General features: G+C 43.5%; 1 protein-coding gene across 3 annotated transcripts in view; it reads right to left on the reverse strand.

Annotated features, from left to right (window-relative positions):
• The window catches only part of FAF1 (Fas associated factor 1), a 320,055-nt gene that overhangs the window by 205,574 nt on the left and 92,940 nt on the right, over positions 1-21,541 (reverse strand). For all 3 annotated transcript variants that reach the window (XM_032767242.2, XM_032767249.2, XM_032767254.2), the window contains 2 exons: positions 15,748-15,839; positions 14,606-14,694 (listed from right to left, as the gene is read on the reverse strand). In XM_032767242.2, the coding sequence (XP_032623133.1) occupies positions 14,606-14,694; positions 15,748-15,839 (181 nt within the window). The remainder of the gene's footprint in view (positions 1-14,605; positions 14,695-15,747; positions 15,840-21,541) is intronic.

Raw genomic sequence — 21,541 nt, forward strand, 5'->3', positions numbered from 1 at the left:
TCAGGATTTTAAAACTGTCTCATGAGCAGATGTGAAAATAAAACGTTAATCTTACCATTATTATTGAAGCTCTTAAAGTAACTAAAGCAAGCTCTAGCTCCTATCCAGCTAAACAGACAATACTAATAATTGCAGTTGCAGATTACATCATTCTTAATTAACACTCTGCTACAGTTGTTAACATACACCAAGACACCATGTCACAATCACCACCGCTCTGTAACAATCTTAAAATTGCAGTTGAAGAATTGGCCTATTACTCTGTAGGTACTTTTTATTCCTATCTACACGTGATTAAATTGCTCAGATAAATTAGAATCTGTACTAGAGAAAATACAGCATTTACAACAATTTCTTGAAGAAACCAGATTTTTTTTTAAAATCCATATGGCCAAGCAGCTTTTATCTGTTGTGGTCCAGTAAGTTAAAAATGAAACATTACAAACCTTTAAGCAGTTCACAGAACACTTTGCTATAAAACACCAGATTTCTGTTCACCAGGGGGGCAACCTGCAGAATCCAGCTGGGGGACGGGGAAGGGAAGAAGGCAGTCCACAAAGATGGCCTAGCAGTGAATTTGTGGGGGAAGGGAAGGAGGACAGGATGCTTTGGGCCACATGAAGTCTTGTGAAACCCCTTCCATCATGTTTGCCATTGCCTCCTTTGTGCACTTTGGCCAGTTGGGATGCAGCATTTTAGGGAGCAGAGGAAGGAGGGCCAGGGTAAGAGAACACACATACGAAAAACCCCAGAACTGGCAAAACAGGTGGCAGGGAATTTACTCCCTGGAGAATTAAAAGACAAACATCCTCCAACTTCCTCCCTTTTTATTTTTTCTACAGGTTTTGGGTGGCTGAATGTGGCAGTCTACACCAACTAACATCATTCAAACAGGACATGTAGATTTAATTAATTAGTTATATTTGTATATAAAGATTTCATTTTTTTTAAAGTTACCTTAATACATCAAATAAAACTAGACAGGTTTTCAGAAAAGTTAACTGTAAGAGGTATTTTTTTTGCTACACGTTGATAACTATGTCTTTTAAAGATAATTAGGGTGTGCTGAATCCAGATATGGTTGTTACCAAGCTGTATGCTGTGTATTAAGATCTCTAAAGAGCGAACAAAGCAACACACAGAAATTGCTGAAGTGTAAAAACTTTATTTTCTTTTATTTTAGGATTAACATACTTCAGCTGGATCTTTATTAGCAGTAGAATGTAACAAAAGTGATCCAATAATATGAACAACCTTTTTCTAAAGCTATTATATGTCAGTTTCTTACTTGTAAGAGGTAGTACAAATATTTTAATGCATTATGCAACCATGACAGAGTGTGTTTACAGGGCTCTTATAACTTGAGCATTAGTACCTTGAAACAAAAGTATACACCGTGATTAAACTATCAGAAATTTAAAAAATATTTTCTATACTAAACATTAACTAAATATTTACTGCATGCAAGTTAAGTACACGTTAGTGTTGTACTATTTCAAGAAACTTTGGTATACAGTGGAAGACAACATCTTATTAGGTCACTTCTTATATGACACATCTAATTATCGATACTGTCCTTAAGCACTAAGGGTAGGTCTACACTATGGCTTAACTTGATCTAACTTACATCACATGGGGGTGTGAAAAAGACACACGCACCCCAGCGACGAAAGTTTTGCGCTCTCCACACCAGTGATACATCAGCAGGAGACACTCTCCCGCCAATATAACTTCCGTTTCTCGCTAACTGGAGTAATCATACAGCTGGGAGAGCACGCTCCCGCTGGCATAGCATGTCTTCACCAGACGTGCTACAGAGGTGTAGCTGCGCCAATGTAGCGCTGTTGTGTAGACTTGCCCTAAGAGTCAGATATATTGACGCAACCACATTCCAGTTCTCCACATTTGCATGTTCCTTTACAAATAAATCACTCTCCCCTGTACCACCCTGTGCTCTGTTGTGCAGCAAAGAATATTGCCTCCATGCAGTTTTCTGCTATTGGTAGAAATGACAGGAGGTGTGGCACCAGACCTCTGTTCTCTTGTTTCCAACCCATTGTATTTGGAGGAAGCAGTACTGGATTTGGGCAGTAGGTGTTTGTATTAGTTGTTCAGATTAAAATATTGCAAGGCCCTCCTTATTATCTTTTCTGGAAGCAGAATGAAGTTCATCCTGTTACTTGTAAGAGGTACATATCTGCCTTCCAGCATTCTTTGAAGGGTCTTATACCTATTGAGCATTTTTGTCTGGTACCACTCTTAATAGATATCTTGTAGTAGCTGTCAAACACAACATCTATTCTGTGGAACTGTGTTCCAGTCCTATGTGATGTTTTTACAAATATGTCTGCAAGGTCTCCAAATGTTTTGGCTCCACATGGCTCCAGTCCTGCACCAAAGCTTGTGCATCTATCACAAGATAACTTCTCCCAACAGCAATTACTGTTGGTGGGCAGGGACACCAGCTGTCAGTACATCACCCAGTATTGCTTTTGTGACTATTCTTAGACTGCCATCTGTCTGTGCAAATGCCAAAGGGACAGGCATTAAATTGTGTTTCTAAATCCAAAAATTCACAATCCTACTAGCTTCACAGGCAGTTTTTCCATGAAGCTGTCCAGTTGCACTTGTCCTAGGATCTTTGCATTCAAGAGGGTGTCTTGTATGGCTTCAGTAGCCAGATCTTTTGTTGTAATATCTTGCAATGAAGTGGGTGGTTCCTCCCTAGAGAAAAACCTTAAACCTTTGAAGTGTTTGTATGAGTGCATCCTCATTTTCATTATTGTTGCTTGCTTGCCTTTCTTGACTCATTGTGAATAAGTTGGTCACCCAAGCCAATATGGAACATAGCTCTAGTATCCGCTGAGATACGGGCTCTCAGATTGTAAGACAAGGCCTATCTGCTGAGGGCTGAGTCAGTCTTGGTGATGTCTACAATTCCACCTTTTTTCTTTCCTATGCCATAAAGCCACTCTTGGCTCTGATCAGGGTCTACTTGGTTGAATTTCTGACATGATCTTTTGACAACAAAGTTAGCCTGCTGAAACTCCTTGAGCACTTCAGCCGGCAGCTGATGCGTTTCTTTGGTGCAGATAGCACCTTACCTTGCAAAGCTTGTGTGGTCATATCTCAGGAAGAATGGCAACATGCATTTGAAGGTGAAGAGATGCAGCTCCCAATTTCCCTCTCTCTGGGCACAGCTGAACATGAATAATAGAGTCACCACTTCCATGTACTGTCACCAAAACCTGAAGTTCACAGTACTTTCACCTTTTCAGGTAAAAAATGTGGAGATAAACATTTGAAATCTTTGTGAAGTACTAACTGACATGAGCTCACCATACAAGAATGTGATTGATTGGTTTTGCCAAAATCCTCTTTGAGCTCTTGATCATGCACAGCTATAAAGTCCAAGAGTTGTGGACAAATCAGGTACCACAGTGCTCAAAATGTCAGTCTGTGAGCCCCACATTGCCCTGGCACGTGACTTGACATACATAGTTTGTTTTACTGTGTTCCATCCAAGCATTTGCTAGTCCTGTCAACTGCGTGGGATGGCCTATAAGTTTCTGAAAGTTCACTGAGATATGGAGCCCTCCTAATTGTGGAATAAGCCAGCTCTGTACTCTGGAGTGACCCACTGTAGTTCCATCAGTTTATAGCTCAGAACTTCATTAACAGTTAAAACCTCATACTGTTGCCCAAACATGTATGCATCTCTGTACAACAGTATGGAGGGAGCCTAACTCATGGGCAAGGGCTTGAATGGATTGGCAAGTATCCAATGGTAGTTATTGCTCATTCTGGTGTCATGTGCAATTGGGTGAAGTGTGCCCATCCACATTCTGGGTTCTCATTTTGACGTTTAATTATAAAGGCCATATCAGACGCAATTGCCTGTACAGCAGCTTTGCAGTTTTCTTCAGAATCAGAGAATCACTGTTTTCAAACAAGGTCCTTGAATACTCGTTCAGTTTTACTATTTCTTACAATGGCTAGTATGTCTGTGTCAATCGTATTTAGGAACATTGAGTGGATGTTGTTTGATGGCTTTAGACCATTCAACATCACGCCAGAAGCAGATCCTCTTTGCCAAGCAGTGACTTGTGTTGCACAGATGTGTTTTGCACAGAATGATGAGAAGCACCATTTATGTCAATATTGTCGGCTGTACAGTGAACAAACTTCCTGGGAATCAGGATGACAGAACAACAATACCATTCTCACCATCTGTAGTTAGTAGGGTTTTCTCTGTTGGGCTATGTTCACTTTTAGGATTCCGTCATAACTAATGCAAATACATAATGTCGTCAAATACCGCTGCCTTCATTATCTGTCCACACATCTTCAATACAGTCACAGAAATGAGTCTCTGTTTGAGGCACACTTTTTGACAAAACATGCAGCAGCATCTCCAATCCATAGGTTTCCCTAAACAGGACCGGTGCTGAGTGGTACGACTGGCATGCCGTGCTTTCAAAATCCACTTGACTACCTCCTTCACCTAAAACACCTTCGACCGTTGCTCTCCCTCATACAGTATGTTTGTTGATATAGAACATCGCCAAGGTGCTGTACGCTCTCAGCTCTCTGACACTGATGTGCAGAGCAAGATCTGCCTGAGACCAGAGGCCTCGAGTTCTGAGGTCCCCTAGATGAGCTCCCGAGCCCAGATCCCAGGTGTCTGTCACCAATGAGAGAGAGGGCTGAGGGTCTGGCAAAGGGCACTCCTGCACAAACCACTCGCGGGTCGAGCCACCATAGGAGGGAGTCCAACACCAGGCAGGGTTATAATGCCATCCAGAGCATCTCGGGCTGGCCAATACACCAATGCCAGCCAAGACTGGAGTGGGTGCAGTCTGAGTCTGGCGTGCTGTATCACGTAGGTGCACGCAGTCATGTGTCCCAGCAGCTTTAGGCAGTTCCTTGCTGTGGTCATGGGGAACTGTCTAAGACCCCATATGATGTCCCAAAGTGAGCGAAACCTGGCTTCTGGAAGGTACACCCTGGCTACAGTCGAGTTTAGGACTGCGTCTATAAACTCTATCCTCTGCACTGGGGACAGTGTAGATTTGGCCTCATTTAGGAGGAGACCTAATTCGAGGAAGGTCCTTCTTATGAATTCGACCTAACCCTCCACTTGGGTTCGAGTGGCCCTTGATCAGCCAGTCGTCGAGTTAAGGAAAAACCTGTATCTGGCGCTTGTGCAGGAATGCCGCGATGGCTGCAGTGCATTTTGTGAATACTCGGGGAGCTGCTGACAGTCCAAACAGGAGGATGGCAAACTGACAGTGGCCACTGCTCACGACTTACCTTCCGTGATGTGGGACTATTGCAATGTGAAAATACGCATCCTACATATCAAGGGCAGTGTACCAGTCTCCTGGATCCAGTGAGGGGTAATAGAGGTTAGCGAGACCATGCAGAACTTGAATTTCTTTACAAACTTGTTGAGCTGCCACAGGTCCAAGATGGGTCTGAGGCCCCCCCTTGGCCTTCGGTATTAGGAAATACCGGGAGTAAAAGCCCTTGCCCCTAAGCTCATCAGGAATCTCCTCCACTGCCCCCACCGAGAGGAGGGACTGCACTTCTTGAATTAGAAGTTGCTCATGAGAGGGGTCCCTGAATGGGGACAGGGAAGTGGGTTGAAGGGGTGAGGGGGCAACAGAATTGGATGAAATATCCCCTCTCTACCATGCAGAGCACTCAACAGTCTGAAGTAATTCGAGACCAGGCATGGCAGAAAGGGGATAGACGGGATGAGAAGGTAAGAGGGGAAGGATCCAGAGTCTGTACTGGTGAGTAGTCCTCGACCGCACCTTCAAAAGGGTGGTCTAGGCCCAGGCGGAGGCTTGGGCTGGCCAGAGTTTTGCCCAGAGGAGGAATGTTGCCTTCTCCTACGACTCCTGATTCATCTACGCAGAGTGCCCTGGCGGCTCTGCGGCTGGTAAGGCTGAGGGGCAGGCTGAGACATAAAATGCCTCATCTGTTTTTTCAGAAAAAAGGGAGAATCCCTCGAAGGGGGTCCTGGACTTCATGGGGCAGTCCAGAGACCTGTAGCCAGGAGCCTCGCTTCAACACCACCCCTGTGGGCAGCGTGCGCGAGGCTGCATCTGCCGCTTGCAGAGAGGCCAGGGAAACCAACTTCCCCTCCTTCACAAGTGCGGAGAACTCCACCCAAGAGTCCTGAGGCAGGAGTTCTGCAAACTTAGTCATTGTCGAGCAGGTGTTATGTCCATAGTGACTTACAATGGCCTGCTAGTTGGCTATGCGAAGCTGCAGGCCTCCGGTCAAATAGACCTTTCGGCCAAATAGGTCCAGCTTCTTAGCATCCAGGACCGCTTCATCAGGCGAGGATGAGGATGGGTAGCAGGCCCTGTTCGCTATCCTCAGCCCCTCTGGGATCCCTCAGCACATGGTACTTGAGTTACGGTGCCGGTGCTGATGGGGGATTCGGCACCGCAGCTGGTGCCAGGGCCGACAAATCCAGTGGTGCCGAGCCTGATGGTGTCAGTGGTGCCGAAGTTGGAGCCCTGGGTGGTGCCGTTGCCTGGAGAGACGGTGCAGGAGCTGGCTGTGCCAGCGGTGCCACTCCCTTGGACGACAGTGCTGCTGGCGGCAGTGCTAGCACTGTCTGTGGCACAAAGGATGCCGAAGACCCCAACGCAGTCTTGGATCTCGGACTGTGTACTTGGCCCTGGCTTTGATGGTTAAGTCCAGGGTGTCCAGAAGGGCCATTGAGCAGACGGCTGCCACTGTTGCTGCCACGGTGCTGGATATGGCCGGTGACTCCATCAAAACCTGGATGTCCTGCTCCGTGATCTACTGGAGCAATAAGAGTCCGCCTCTGACTCTGAGTAGAAGGGCCATGGAGGAGCAGTACCCTGGGTCACCGGCGAGTGGAGCCGCGAAGCCAGGGAATGGTGCAGCCTTTCTGTCTGCGCAGGCGGTGCCAGGGGTGCTGGTGATGGAGACCAGTGGGCCATCATGGCTGGCTTGCCCCTGGAGTGGAACAGGGGATGCATGGTCACTGTCAACTTGTCCCTCCTCTATCAGATGGACGGCACCAAGAGGCGCATTAGGTCTGTGGCCACCTCAAACACCTCCGGCGTCGACGGTAGCTGTATGTCCCCTTGGTGGTCCAGGGACCAAGGAGGGTTCAGGCTCAGCTGGACCGCAGCCAGGGCAGGAGTCGATGAGACCCTGGGCGGAAGCAAGGAGGGGGCGGTCTGTCCCGACACACTCCTGGACACCATAGACCTTTTAGGTTTCAAGAGGGGTGATCGACCCTTCACCTGCCTTTTCTTCTTTACCGGCACCAGGGATGAAGAGCAGTGCCATGCTGAGGCTGACTTCTTATGGCCCAAGCTGTGGCGGTGCCAGGGGGCCTTAGAGTCCTTAGTCGGGGCCGTTTTGCACGCCGATGGTGCTGGAGCACTGTGCACCGATGAGGACGTGCTCGATGCCGGTTCAGTGGGTCCAGGTTGGAGTGTGGACTCAAAGCCGCCTCCACCAACAGAAGTTTTAGTCTCTGTTCCCCATCTTTGAGGGTTCTGGGATGGAAACCCTTGCAGATATGGCACTTCTTCTGCTGACTCTTACCAAGGCACCGCAGGCAGGAAGAGTGAGGATCACTCTTTGGCATAAACTTGCCACAAGCCTCGCAGAGCTTAAACCCTGGAGACCCAGGCATACCCCAGGAGGGGAAATGTTTCGGGGCGGGGGGCAAACCAACTAACTATAACTATAAGGAACAACTATTAAGTAACTGAGAAACCATATACACCATATGCTATCAGACACTGCTAAAACGCTTGCTGCAGGAGCAAGTGAAGTTGCAGCTCGCCGTCACCAGTGGCAAGAAGGAACTGAGGGAGTGGAGGGTTGGCAGGGCCCTATATTGGATGCCATGAAGGTGCCACTCCCTACGGATGCTGCTAAGGGGAAGATCTTCTGACTGGCATGCACGCGGCGCACATACACTTGGGTAGAATGGACATGAACAATCACTCGAAGAATTCTACATATCCTTCACTACATACAACCATCCCACTACCACCAAGATGGACCAGTGTGGCTTGGATGATGAAGTGCTAGCTGAACCTGAATCCGAGCAAGACACAGGTGATGCTGGTAGGAAGAGGAGAGTATTCTGAAGAACTTGCAGATACAGAACTCTCTCCTTTGGATGAAGATACACATGCACAACTGATTAATTCAGTCTATAGTCTAGGAGTACTATTGGATTCCTTGCTGATACTGAGCTCTCAGATAACAACACTTTCTATCATCATCACTTGGTTAGGAAACTTCATCCCATTCTGGCAGATGAAGACCTGGCCTCAGTTATTCGTGTTTTCATCACCTCTTTGTTGGATTACAGCAAAGCCATATACCTGGGAATGAAGGCTTCAGCACTTAGGTAACTCCAACTAGTTCAGAATGAAGCAGCACTTCTCAGCAACACCAGTTACTGTAAAAATATCACACCTGTCCTCTATTCTCTAAACTGGTTTCCCACAGAATTTTGACTCAAGTTCAAAGTCTTAGTCCATGCAGATTCCAAGCCCAGAAGGTACAATTGTGATCCTCTAGTCTGACCTCCTGTAAAATACAAGCCACAGAACTTCCCAACAATAATTTCTAGAGAGCATATATTTTAGAAAAGCACCCACTCTGGATTTAAAAATGGTCAGTGATGGAGAATTCACCACAAGCCCTGGTCAATCATTCCAATGGTTAATTACTCTGTTAAAAATGTATGCCTTATTTCAAGTCTGAATTTGTCTAATTTCAACTTTCATCCACTGGATTATATGATACCTTCCTCTGCTAGATTGAAGAGCCCATTATTAAATATTTGTTCCTCGTGTAGATACTTCTAGATTGTAATCAAGTCATTCCTTAACCTTCTCCTTGTTAAACTAAACAAATTTAACTCTTCAAACCACTCCATGACCTGGGCCCAGGATAGCTAAAAGATCTAAAAGGTCTAGGACAAAAAAGCATGGTTAAGAACTCTGCTCCTCTGGCTCAGTGGAACTCTCTACATAAGATAAAGCTCATGTGTGCAGGAGACGGAACTGTCTCTAATGGCAGTCCAAGACTGTGCAGCAAACTGCCCCAAGAACTAAGGACCACCCTTGACCTCACCACTTTCCACTTGAAAAAGCAAAGCACATTTCTTAGACCTTATCTTCTCCAATATAAGCACACAGCAAACGAGGGGTGTGTGTGTGTTTTATACATACACAAAAATACACGCACACAAAGACTCTGACACTGCTGATCACGCCTCTCCCTCAGGGGAGCGGATGAGAGAACAAACACATGACAGATGTGTAGTCATACTGCTTAATGCACTACTGGAAGGCACTCTGATATTATGGTGATGAGCGAGGTATAAAAATCTAGGGAGAATAGAATAGAAATCTTGGCAGATTTTGTTGTATAAACTGTTCAACCACTTTGCTGTAATGTTTAGATACTAGCCCTGATCAGTGGAGGTGTTTAGATGACTCAGCCAACCTTGAAGATTAGATTAGATCAGGAAAACTGTATGTTTGTAGGAGACGCTGTGCATAAACCACACAGGAGACGGGAGGACCCTGGATGTCAAGAATAGGAACAAGGTGGGAGCTTATAGAATTATAGTCAGATGCCTTCCTTGAAGAAGGTTACGTGTGTCAAATGACATAGGCTGGAATCTCAGATTTTTGAAACACCACATTATTCTAAAGTAGGGCTGTTGATTAATCACAGTTAATTCATGCAATTAACAAAAAAATTAATCGCAATTTAAAAAATTAATCGTGATTCATCGCCGTTTTAATCACACTGTTAAACAATAGAATACCAACTGAAATGTATTAAATATTTTGGATGTTTTTCTACATTTTCATATATATTTATTTCAATTACAGCACAGAATCCAAAGTGTATATTACTTTTATTACGAATATTTGCACTGTAAATATGATTAAAAAAGTATTTTTCAATTGACCTCATACAAGTACCGTAGTACAATCTTTTTGCCGTAAAAGTGCAATCTACAAATGTAGATTTATTTTTTTGTTACATAACTGAACTCAAAAAACAAAACAATGTAAAAACTTTAGAGCCTACAAGTCCACGCAGTCATACTTCTTGTTCAGCCAATCACTAAGACAAACAAATTTGTTGACATTTACAGGAGATAAGGCTGCCCTCTTCTTATTTACGTCACCAGAAAGTGAGAACAGGCATTTGCATGGCACTTTTGTAGCTGGCATTGCAAGATATTTATGTCCCCGATATGCTAAACATTTGTATGTTCTCACTTTCAGGTGACATTGCAGACAAGAAGTGGGCAGCATTATCTTCTACAAATGTAAACAAATTTGTTTGTCTGAGTGATTGGCTGAACAAGAATGGGACTGAGTGGCCTTGCAGGTTCTAAAATTCGACATTGTTTTATTTTTGAATGCAGGGGGTTTTTTTGCACCGAATTCTACATTTGTAACTTCAACTTTCACAATAAAGAGATTGCATTACACTACCTGTATTAGGCGAACTGAATAATACTATTTCTTTTGTTTTTTTTTATAGTGTAAATACTTGTAATAAAAAATAAATACAAAATGAGCACTGTACACTTTGTATTCAGTGTTTTAAACAAATTCAATACACTTTAAAATGTAGAAAACATCCAAAAATATTTAAATGGTATTCCATTATTAATAGCACAATTAATCACAATTGATTTTTTTAATCATCTGATTAATCACAATTAATTTTTGTCATCACTTGACAGCCCTACTCTACAGATATTATACGTTGTGATCATTTATCTCTAGTACAAACCAGGAGTGCATTTGAAGAGACAGACAGAGAGGACGGTCCAGTGGTAAGGATACTAGTCTAAGACTTGGGAGACATCAGTTCAAGTTACTGCTCTACCACAGACTTCCTGTGTGACCTTGGGCAAGTCATTTAACCTCTGTGCGTCAGCTCCCCATCTGTAAGGGATATTGTGAGGATAAATAAATTAAAGAGTTTGAGGTGCACAGACACTATGGTAACAGTCACCATATAAATAGCTAATATTGACAGATAGCTATCCAGATGGATTTCATGAATACATAGCAAAGTTCCTTAACATCCATTTTAATTATAGAAGTTACCTGTATTTCTTAAAAGAGGGATGCTGTCAAACTAATCTGAATTGTCACTGACCTAACAGTAGGCAATGAATAGTGTAACTGGGTTTGGTACATTGCCTCAATTAAATGCGTTTTGATCTCCATTGATGCTTTAATTGGTGGCAAGCTTCCCCTTTCATCTAGAATTTATGACTTCAGGGAGACGATCTAACTTCAAATCATCCACATTTACGTAGCCACTAATTAATCATCATTTACTATCCCAAAGCTTCCAAATTTATTTTTAAAATACCCAGAACTAATTCCCACTGAGCAACAAGTTTAAACTGTAAAGCAGTGACAATAAACTTTGATTTTACTAAGCAATGCAATATTATTTTTAAAAGTATTCAAATCAAGTGGTCATATAATATTATCATCATATTATTTTCATCCAAAAATATAAAAGAGGACTCAGAACTCATATAAGCATTCCTTTAAAATCTGTTTATTTCAATTACAATAAAATTTTAAAGTGGAGCAGTCATCTCAAGCTCTGGGCATCTTTACAACATTAAACAATTTTCAATATTACAACCAGAGCTGGTCAAAAAGATTTGAATTTTCTAAACTGACTGAAAGGCAATCATTTTTAAAATCAGCTTATAGAATTGGTAAAAGATTTTTCAAAAATTCAAGTCTGAAAGTTTTCCACTATTTAAACTATTTTTCAACTATATGCACCTACACAACTGTTCACTGCCCTTGCACTTCAACTGTAATTGCTACCAACAAACCGAACTCTAATATAAATAATATCACCCCTTTAACCCCTCACTGTGTGGCCTGTCCAAATGCCTGCACTTCTAAAATAGATGAGCTTTGCCATGTCCAAAAGGTTAACAAGTCTGACTCTGGTGGTCCAATGGGGTGAAGAGCATTCTAAAAGTTCCCAGACTATCACAGAGTATGTTACTGACAGTTCCCACCCCCCACATTTTTTGAAAAAACTGCAAAGACATTCCTGTATGAGTGCCTCTACTTATCACAGCCATGGTGCTATAACACGAGGAAAGGCACTTTTTCATGTAACCTAGTCCCAAGCTTCTAAGGCTCTAGATTTTGATTCAGCACATTAATTAAACTCATACCTAATTTTAACTACGTGAGGAGTCCCACTGACTTCAACATATAGCTCTGGACACACTAGCTAAAGCTATTTTCTAATAGGCATTTTGGGTATGAGACTTTGTGGTACATGACCAACCTCTAACAATACATGGCTGAACCCTCAAACTAAACAGGAATATCTCTATATCAATCCATAAAAGTGTGAGGAAAGGAGGAAAATTAATCTTTAGATTTTTAAAGATGATGTACAAACCTGTATTTTTCATTCCTTCTCTACCATCTAACCCCTTTCCTACCCAACCCTGAGGCTGCTTCACAGTTACCATATTAGTTTAAATGCTTAATTGGGAGTCTTAAATCATTGCCCAATCCAGCTCTTAAGTACCCCAACCACTAATATACCAGTGTGAAAACACAGCATAGATGCTGAGATTGAAAGGGAATAAGCACCCAACTCCCACTGATGTTATGCAAATTGAGTAGCGAACTCCCTTATGACTTTTAAAATCCAAGCCAGGGTATTATTCATTGCCTCTGTGAAGCAGACTTGTGGGCAAATGCCTTATGATAATATTGGAATATATATTACTAGCAGTTAAGCTACAAGACTTATTTTTCCAATTGATTCTCAATCATGATCATCAGTGATATGATTGTGTTGGCAACTCTCTCTTGCAGAAAGTCCAAAGTTCTTCTATCCAGTTACAAGGTTAGGTTACATTTCTTAAAACTGTTAGAATAAATTGCAAACAAGTGGCAACATGTGGCTCAACTCACAATTCAACTATGTCTACTTTCTTGATTTTTAGTTAGACTACAGTTATAGCTATTAGACTCAATTACTGTGCACCCCCTAGTGGCAATGTAATAATGTTACCTAACTTTTTACTAGTTACATGTATTGGTCTACATTTTGGAAACAATTTTTGGCAAATATATGAATAATAACTACTTTATGCTAAACAATCTGTTCACCTTGTATTTAGTTGTGACACTCAGAGTACACTGAAGAAGTGCTGCTCTGCATAAGCTTGAAAGCTTGTCTCTCCCACCAACAGAAGCTAGTCCAATAAAGATATTACCTCACTCAACCTGGCTCTCCAATATTCATTTATGGCAGTGAGAATTACATTTCACTCTTCAGAAAATAATAATTTATTAATTTTCAAAATGTTCCAATATCCACTGATGTCTCATTAACATAGTAGGTCTTTATTTGAGGATTTAACACACTAAAGTGTAACATGGAAGAGAATTTAAAATTTCCTTTAATTGAAGAGAATTATACAGCACCTCTACATACACTCATATATCCACATGTTCAACAGGAGAGGGCAGCAGTGTAACATTTTAACCATTTGGAAAGGAAGATGGCAAAACTGCTGGTGACCTGGTAATGATTTGTAGATATTTATGTTTAAAGTAACTGCTATCACGTGATAAATCCTTGAATGCCAGGATCACTACTGTGTGCACAAAAATTGCATTTACCCAGACGTTACCCACACTTGGCAGTAGCAAAGATCTGTGTACACAATTTATACAGTCTCACTTTACAACAGATGAGAGTTAGAGAATTTGTTTTTGCAAAACTTCTTTTCAATAAATGGGTTTTGAGGTTGTAAATCCTAAGACTTATACACAGTGGTGCAAGTAGGGCAGTATGGTACATCGTACCATTAAGAAATGTATTGCCGGTACACCATACTGGAAAGACAGAGGAGCAGAACGTGGGGCCGCTAGGTGGCCCCACGCTGGCAGCTCTTCCGGCACGGTTGTACCACCCCCAGTCTCACCCCCATCCATTCCACGCAGCTGCATTTCCTGTCTGGGCTCTATCTGAGGACAGGGCTGGGGCTGGGGGCAGCATAGCCGTGCCAGAGAAGCTGCCTGCATGGGGCTGCCCAGTAGTCCCACGTTCTGCTCCTGTGTCTGCTCCTTTCACTGCTGCAGTTCCGAAGAGCCCTGTGGTTCAGAAGTCCGTATCCAGCACAGCGGGAGGACAGAGCCGCTGCCCCCCTAGTCCTACCTCCCTGGGGAGGAATCACGTGGGGGGGCCATGTGGAGAGGTCATGTGCCCCCCTTTAGCTGGTGTCCCTCCTTTGTGTCCCTCCATGAGTTGCCAATGTGCAGCATACCAGAAAGAAATAAATTCTACTTGCACCACTGCTCATATATTAAAAAGTGTTTGCACATACTGAGTGCAGATGCATGTCAATGTACACTCAGTTTTGCATGCACGCAACTAGAGGCCTGGCAGATGTTCTTTTGAAAGTTTACCCCAGTTTTTCCATATAAATAAAACAAGGCACCATCTAAATTCATATTTATAAATGTATGACGAACAGCCTTACCCAGAATTACTTGAAGAAGGTGGAGGAAGATCAGGTGTTAGAACATAAAGACTGTTATTTTTTGGTAAGTGTAGAGTTTTTAAAACAGTCTGCAGAAAAAAAGAAAAACATTTGTTCAAGAACTGTAGATTATAGGATTTTTTCTTTTACCTTTTTAAAAAATTATTTGATTTTTTAAGATTAGTTAACATACACATATTGAAAATAATTCCTTGATCTGCCATAGTAAACTACTATGTTTGTAGGAGAATCCTTTCTAAAATACAGACAAGCAGACAAAACAGGAGCTCCTTTAGGCTAAGAAGAACGGTAAATGAACAGTCATACAGACTTATATAGATAACTAAATTGATTTACAGAAATTGATTCTTTTCACACCAACTATGCAAATTAAGGTGGGATGCAAGTCTAGATATGGTAGATCATTGGTTTGTATACGTAGGAGGTTTAAAATATTGGTGTTGCAGTCTTGGCAATGGAAGATGAATTGAAGGATAATCAGAGATCATGTTTGTGGCACAATGAATGCAATAGCCATCCACTATATATATCCTGTTCAGCATGGCACAACGGTACATGGCACATATTGCCAATGTTTAAAGGTTCACAGTATATGCAGCGTTATCTTAAATTTGGGTGGAGAGTGATGTAAATACACATGCAGAGTTACAGTTGACTGGAAAAGCTGAATTCTGTTATTTCTTAACTGTCCAATCATTTTGTTTGTTTGGATTTTTTTCCCCCATTTTATGTTGGCTGAACATTTCCTGATTAATCAATGTTTGTTTTTAAATTTTGGAGTTCAGTTTTTCCCCAGTAAGTTGATACATATTTACAAACAATGGTATAACCAAGAATTTTGCCTGAAGATGGAATTCATTACTTTATTGCTAATTTAATAATGTGCATTTTACAGGTACCAATGTCAGACTGTACATGCAAATACTATCAATCGGACAACATATGTTGGAGCAAATAATGCATAATTCCACTTGCAACATTTTAAACGAACTGACTCTTTAATAATGTTACTAGGATCAAAATAATGTAGAAATCAACAGTCGTGTTATGCTCACTTACAAGCACTTACTGGTTTCAAACATTTAAATCACTTCACTAATAAAACTGTAGGAAAAACTTACACTATCATCTATGTCTCCAGTCTTCCAGCCTTTTAACAACATTTTTGATACAGGAATCTGAAGTTCATTTTCTAAAATGTGTTTGATCTCTCCTGTAGGGAAGGAAAAGAAAAAAATACCAACAAAATCATGTTCACATTCTTCTATATTTAGGAAAACAAAGCATCAGACCCTGCCTCACTTCAACGGAACAATATTATAGCTCCAAGGTCCAACGTTCAACCCCTTTGCTGTTATATTATATCCATTTTCAAAAAGCATTTAATATTTGTGCATCTTTCTCCACTACATACAATACCTTCACATAAACAAACAAACAAAAAAACATTATTTCAGCAGCCCAGGCTTCTAGACAAAAACTAAATAAAATGGGGAAAAAAACAGTGAGGGAAACTAATTTTCATTTAATGTTGCTAAAGTCCAAAAGGTCCATTTCAAATGGGGGTGGTGGGGGGGAAGGGGATAGTAATACAAACAGACTCCTCTCACAGCAGTGTCCTTTGATTTCAATATAAAATTATCAAGATTTTCAAAGACATCTAAAAGATACAGAGGACTTATCCTGTTCCCACTGACTTCAGTGGTGCAGGATCAGGACCTTAGGCCTTGTCTACACTTGCAAGTTGCAGCGCTGGTGAGGGGGTTACAGCGCTGCAACTTAGCAGGTGTCTACACTTAAAAGCTCAGCCAGCGCTGCAACTCCCTGTTTTGCAGCGCATGGCTGATACACTGGGTTGCGTGCTTCCGTATTTGGTTAGCCGAGACCACAGCGCTGGTGATTCAGCGCTGGTCTCAGGTGTGGGACACTCACCAGCGTTTTGGCCTCCGAGGGTTTAGACTTTATCCCAGCATTCCTTCTTCAGCCTCTCTGGTCATACTTTGCACTCACTGCCTGGGCTCAGGCTGGAGAGGAGGGGGAGGGAGAGGAACCCGGAGGGGTTACTGAGGTGTTTGGCGACCCAGGAGTCATGCAGGCAGGAGCTATTTTCCAGCTAGGAGGAGCTAGCCAGTCGCAGCTGCTGGGAACTTAGTAGTGAAGGAACCAGCAGAGAGGAGCTTGATTCCTGGTTAAGAGCTTTTATATAATGGATGCAACATGTTTGGGAGCAGGGGGCTATGGCTGGCTGCAAGCATGGCCTACATGTGCGAATAACCCATTGTTTCCCTGTAGCTGCTCTTTGCTTGTGCCACAGCCGACAGAAACCGCCATGGCTTCCAGAAGTGAAGCATACCCCGCGCCCTTCCCGGTGAGCTGCATGTGCAAGGATGGCCTCTGAGAGTAGCTGCTGTGGCAGGAGTGGTGGTATGGGTTTTCGGTGTTATTGGCCTGTAGTTGCTCTTTGCTTTACCAACAAAGTCACAGAAACCGCCGATGGCTTCCAGATGTGAGAGAACCAGCCCGCCAGCCCTTCCCGGTGAGCCACGCCGGCAGCCCCCCCTTCCACTGTGAGCCGCGTGTGGGGAAACTCGCCATCTCTGGATCGTGCAGCTGCGGCCTCTCTGTGACGTATGGCTCCAGAAGTGTTAAATGATGCGTACAAAAACTGCTTTAAGAACGAACGAGCTCTGTATTAACAGTTTATCTGCTGGTTTTTTTTTAAAAGTGACCTTGAATACTGGTCCATCAGTGCAGCGTTCTGAAAAGACAGGCGAAGAGCCTTAAGAAAGAACCAAGGAAGCTAAGAAGAGATGGTGGAAGGCAGTTGAGAATCTGTATTCCACAGAAATAAAAAGTTGCACGACTGGTGAGGGCGGATAAGGAAACCTGAAAAAGGAACAGCTGCAAGATAGGAAGAGGGTGCCGAAGAGAAGAGAAAAGTTGACCGTACCAAGAGCAGCACAGGAGTCGGCAGGGATGGACTTAGAAGAGAAAGAAGTGGGGGAAAGAAAGGGCGTGCTCATTTCTTTCATGTTCATTTATTTCCATTGAGACGTGAGTATTGGAATAAGTGGAATTATATACATGTGCATCAATTTGCTGTTGATTGGTTATTATGACTGCTGTTTCCACACGGTGTGGGTCTCCCCGCCACTCCCTGGGGGTGTGCGAGCAAGTGTAGTGGTTCCAGCTGGCTCCCCTGCGAGTTTAGAGTGCCTGAACCTGCAGGGCCAGCAGTGGACATGGGGCTGGCTGAAGGCATGGCAGGGCGTGACTGGAGTAGGGTCGGCTGAGCAGGGCAAGGATGGGTGGGCGTGGTGAGACGAAGGGGGTTGTTGTGGGGCGGGTGGCTTCGAGGCGTGGGTGCAGGCAGGGGTGACGGGAAAAGCAGGCAGGGTGGCGGGGCTGGAACGAGTGTGCCGAGCTGGTGCGTGGCAGCGATGGTGTGGGGTGCTGGCTGGCTTTGGTGGCCAGGGCTGTGTCAGTTGTGAGAGCAGGACAGGTGTTTGGCAGAGGTGGTGGGCTGGTGTGGCACGGGTGCAGAGCTGCTGGCAGGCAGAGGGGCTGGACTGGTGGGGCGGGTGCATTGGGTGCAGCAGGAGGCAACTGGAAGCTCACCCTGTTAAGTAGCCGCTGCCAAACTCGCGCGTGTCTACTCCGGGGACCTTTAAAGATAGCCGCGGGGAGCGCTGGGAATGGCGAAGGAGGGAGGGGGGCGTCCAGCGGCTGATTTGAGACCGGCGGTGGCAGAGGCAGCTGGGCCCCAGGACTTTTTAGAAATTACCCACGCCTCCACGTGGCCCGAGGCTCAGGGGGGCTATTTAAGAGGGCGCAGAGCTCCAGCGGGGGTCCGCGTGGCTTGACCGTGCTCTGGCCGGAGCCCAGCCGGGGCGCGGGGAGCTTGCCGTGCCGGCCGGGCGCCGGCAAGCTCCGACTCTGTTTCTTCCTGGCGGAGCGCGGACAAACCCCAGCCAACACTCTCATGCTTGGAGCCCCGGCGGATCGACCCGGCAGCCTCCCGCGGAGGCCCCGGCTGCTGAGCTCATAGCTGGGAGAGGCCGGTGGCCCCATGCCGCCGGCTGGATCCCGCCGGTGCTCAGCTCAAAGTGAGCGGGGCATGGAGCAGACCGGCAGCTGGGGACGGGGGTCAGAGTTTTTTTTTTTTTTTTTTTTTTTTTTTTTTAAAAAAAGTGCCTAAGGTGGCGGGGGCCCTCTTAGGCATGGGGGTTCCGATTCCCAGCACTTCACGGTCTTCTTGGAACAGGAGCGGAATGACCCGCACCTTCCGTTCCCCTTCCCACAGCGACAAATGGACGAGGTGGGCTCGTGGTGGATAGGCGATGCCCACAAGGTGCACCACTTGCGACACACGGGCTGGCAAGCCACTGCAAGTGTGGAACACATGCGGGAGTTGTGGTCGGCTGGTCAGCTGCAGTGTGGACACACTGCCAGCGCTGGCCGGTACACAGCGTGTGTGACCGAGGCGGTAGCCATCAAGCCAGGTTTAGACGGCCCAAAGGCGTCTTGCTGTTGTAGATCCTCTGCCGTTGGATCTGCGTCAAAACTGTCTAAGTGTAACACGCCTTTAGACCAAGCATCTTTTCATTAGCAGAGTTTGGTTGGGAATTTTTTTTACCAAAAACTTTCTTAGTCAAAAATGCTGATCCACAAAGCCAAAGCTATTCACAGGGGAAAAGGCCAGTTGTCAGAAAAATTTGCTGCATTTAGAAAAAAAAAAAAGACAGAAAAAAAACTTTGAGATAAATTTCAAGAAAACTTGTCTTTTCCCCAAAGTATCCCATTTTGTCAGGGTTTTTACAGGTGAAAATTTGCGAAATTGTTTTTGTTTTCAAGACAAATACTTTCATTTAATTTAGCTGCATAATTTGTATGAGGATAAAACATTTTTTAAAATCAACATCAAAATGAAACACTGTGGGTTGAAATTTTTCCAAAACAATACATTGTTGATTGAGCAACAAGCTGATCTGTGTTTCCTCGGCAGGTCTCTGAAAATTGAGGCTGAGTCACAAATTGGGATAGTGAATTTGTTCAAAATCGTCGGATTTTTCCGCAGGACAGAAAGGAACACATGAGGGCTGAACCTAAGAGCTGCTTTTGAAAATATGCCAATAATCTGATGGAATTATACGTTATAAACTAAGAGTTCTATTCACCAAGTTCTTCAGGTTACGATAACAGCTCCATCATGCAGGACTCAATATCATTTGAAGGAAATCAGTTACATAATCGGATTTCGGCAGTTTAACCCAAACAGCTTTTTTTTTTTTTTTTTTTTTTTTTTAAGACTAGGTATGAAATTTTAAGCCACAAGCGCAATCTGTCATTTATTAATATTCAAATTAAAATATAACACTAGTAGTTGACAACAAAAATTAATTGCTTAGGAATTATAGCACAACAACTTGTTCTGAATCTTAATTTTAAGATAGTTAGGATGGTTCTTCGAGTAGAGGCATTTTAAAATCAGTGCAATTAAGACTAGTTTTCCAAAAGAAAGATTGCTTCCACGTTTCCCTTTGGTCCTCCCTGTATTTTTGCTCAACTTTCATACTGCAAGCAAAAGCATTCTGCTGACACCGCTGTGGGCTCCACATGCAGTTTTAAATAAAAGGATATGATACGGCACATAGCTAAGGCAAGCATCAAGATGAAGTACTGGCCGATGTAAATCTTCAAAAAAAAGGAAGATAGTTATTGATAGCAATAACTGTATGCCAGACTAAAGATCCACAGCCAGCCATGAGCAGACAGAGATAATCACCCATAAAACGAGAGAGATTCAGGGTCACCTGGAAGGACAGGAGGGCAAGTATCTGGGGAGCATTCCATTAACAACAGCACCAGCAGCCAGCATTCACTTTAAAAATGCATTAGTCAAAGGTGCAGAAGAACCCATTCTAAGGATGAGACTGGGAATATGATTGGAGGGGAAAGGAAATGCATGGGCATAACAATTCTAATACAACTAATTATTAATGCACTTTGCATGAATTTCCACATTTTTTTCCTTTTTAAATAAACATACTTATGTGCAGCACACCAGGAAGACATATAAATGAGTATCTGGAGCTCTGCATGCTGAAAGAAATGCTGCAGTAGCCAGTGTTTCTGTATTCTAATGCCATAGATTATGCATCTCAGCAGGAAACCAGGTTGGCACTGCAGTTTGCAGGTAAGAAATTCCAATGAACAAAGAGAAGTGAAGGAACAAAAGAATATGCAAAGAGGGAGGAAGAATTACTCACTGTTAAATATATGATTTACTACAGCTTTTAACAGTTTTTCCCCCATAAAACCAATTGTCCATTGATTTGAAAAAGGCGCCTTGAAAATTGACTTGAAAAAGGGTAAAAAGTCTTCAAAAGTTAACTTTAGCCATTACATCCTCACTATCAGCCTATCACTTACTCAACCCTGACTTCAAGAATTAACTCGACTCCAATTAATATATAACACATAAATGTACCAAGTGTATGGCTATTTTAGTAAATACATGTAAATACAGTATTACCATATGCATTGAGGAACCAGATTTAAAATAATTGTTTCTGTTTCAATTAAATTATTACTCCTGATGGCATTCTGTGCCAAAAAATTAAAAATTCTGCACACAATATTTTAAAATTATGCCAAATTCTGCAAATTTTATTTGTCAAATAAATGTGGAGGCTCCAGCATGGCATTGGGGAGCACAGGCCACTGGCTGCACAGAGGTGGGAGATCACTGTGCAGCTCCCCCACAGGACATGGACTCAGCGGTGAGGCTGCACCCAACCCTGATACAGCATAAGGACCAGGCCTGCCCCAGAAACACCCCAGGGCCCTGCCCCTCCATGCTAAATGCACTAGGTGTGGGCAGGCAGGCTCAGCATGAAAGGATCCAAGTGTGGA

Source organism: Chelonoidis abingdonii, chromosome 7, assembly GCF_003597395.2.
Source record: "Chelonoidis abingdonii isolate Lonesome George chromosome 7, CheloAbing_2.0, whole genome shotgun sequence".
Lineage (NCBI taxonomy): Eukaryota > Metazoa > Chordata > Testudines > Testudinidae > Chelonoidis > Chelonoidis abingdonii.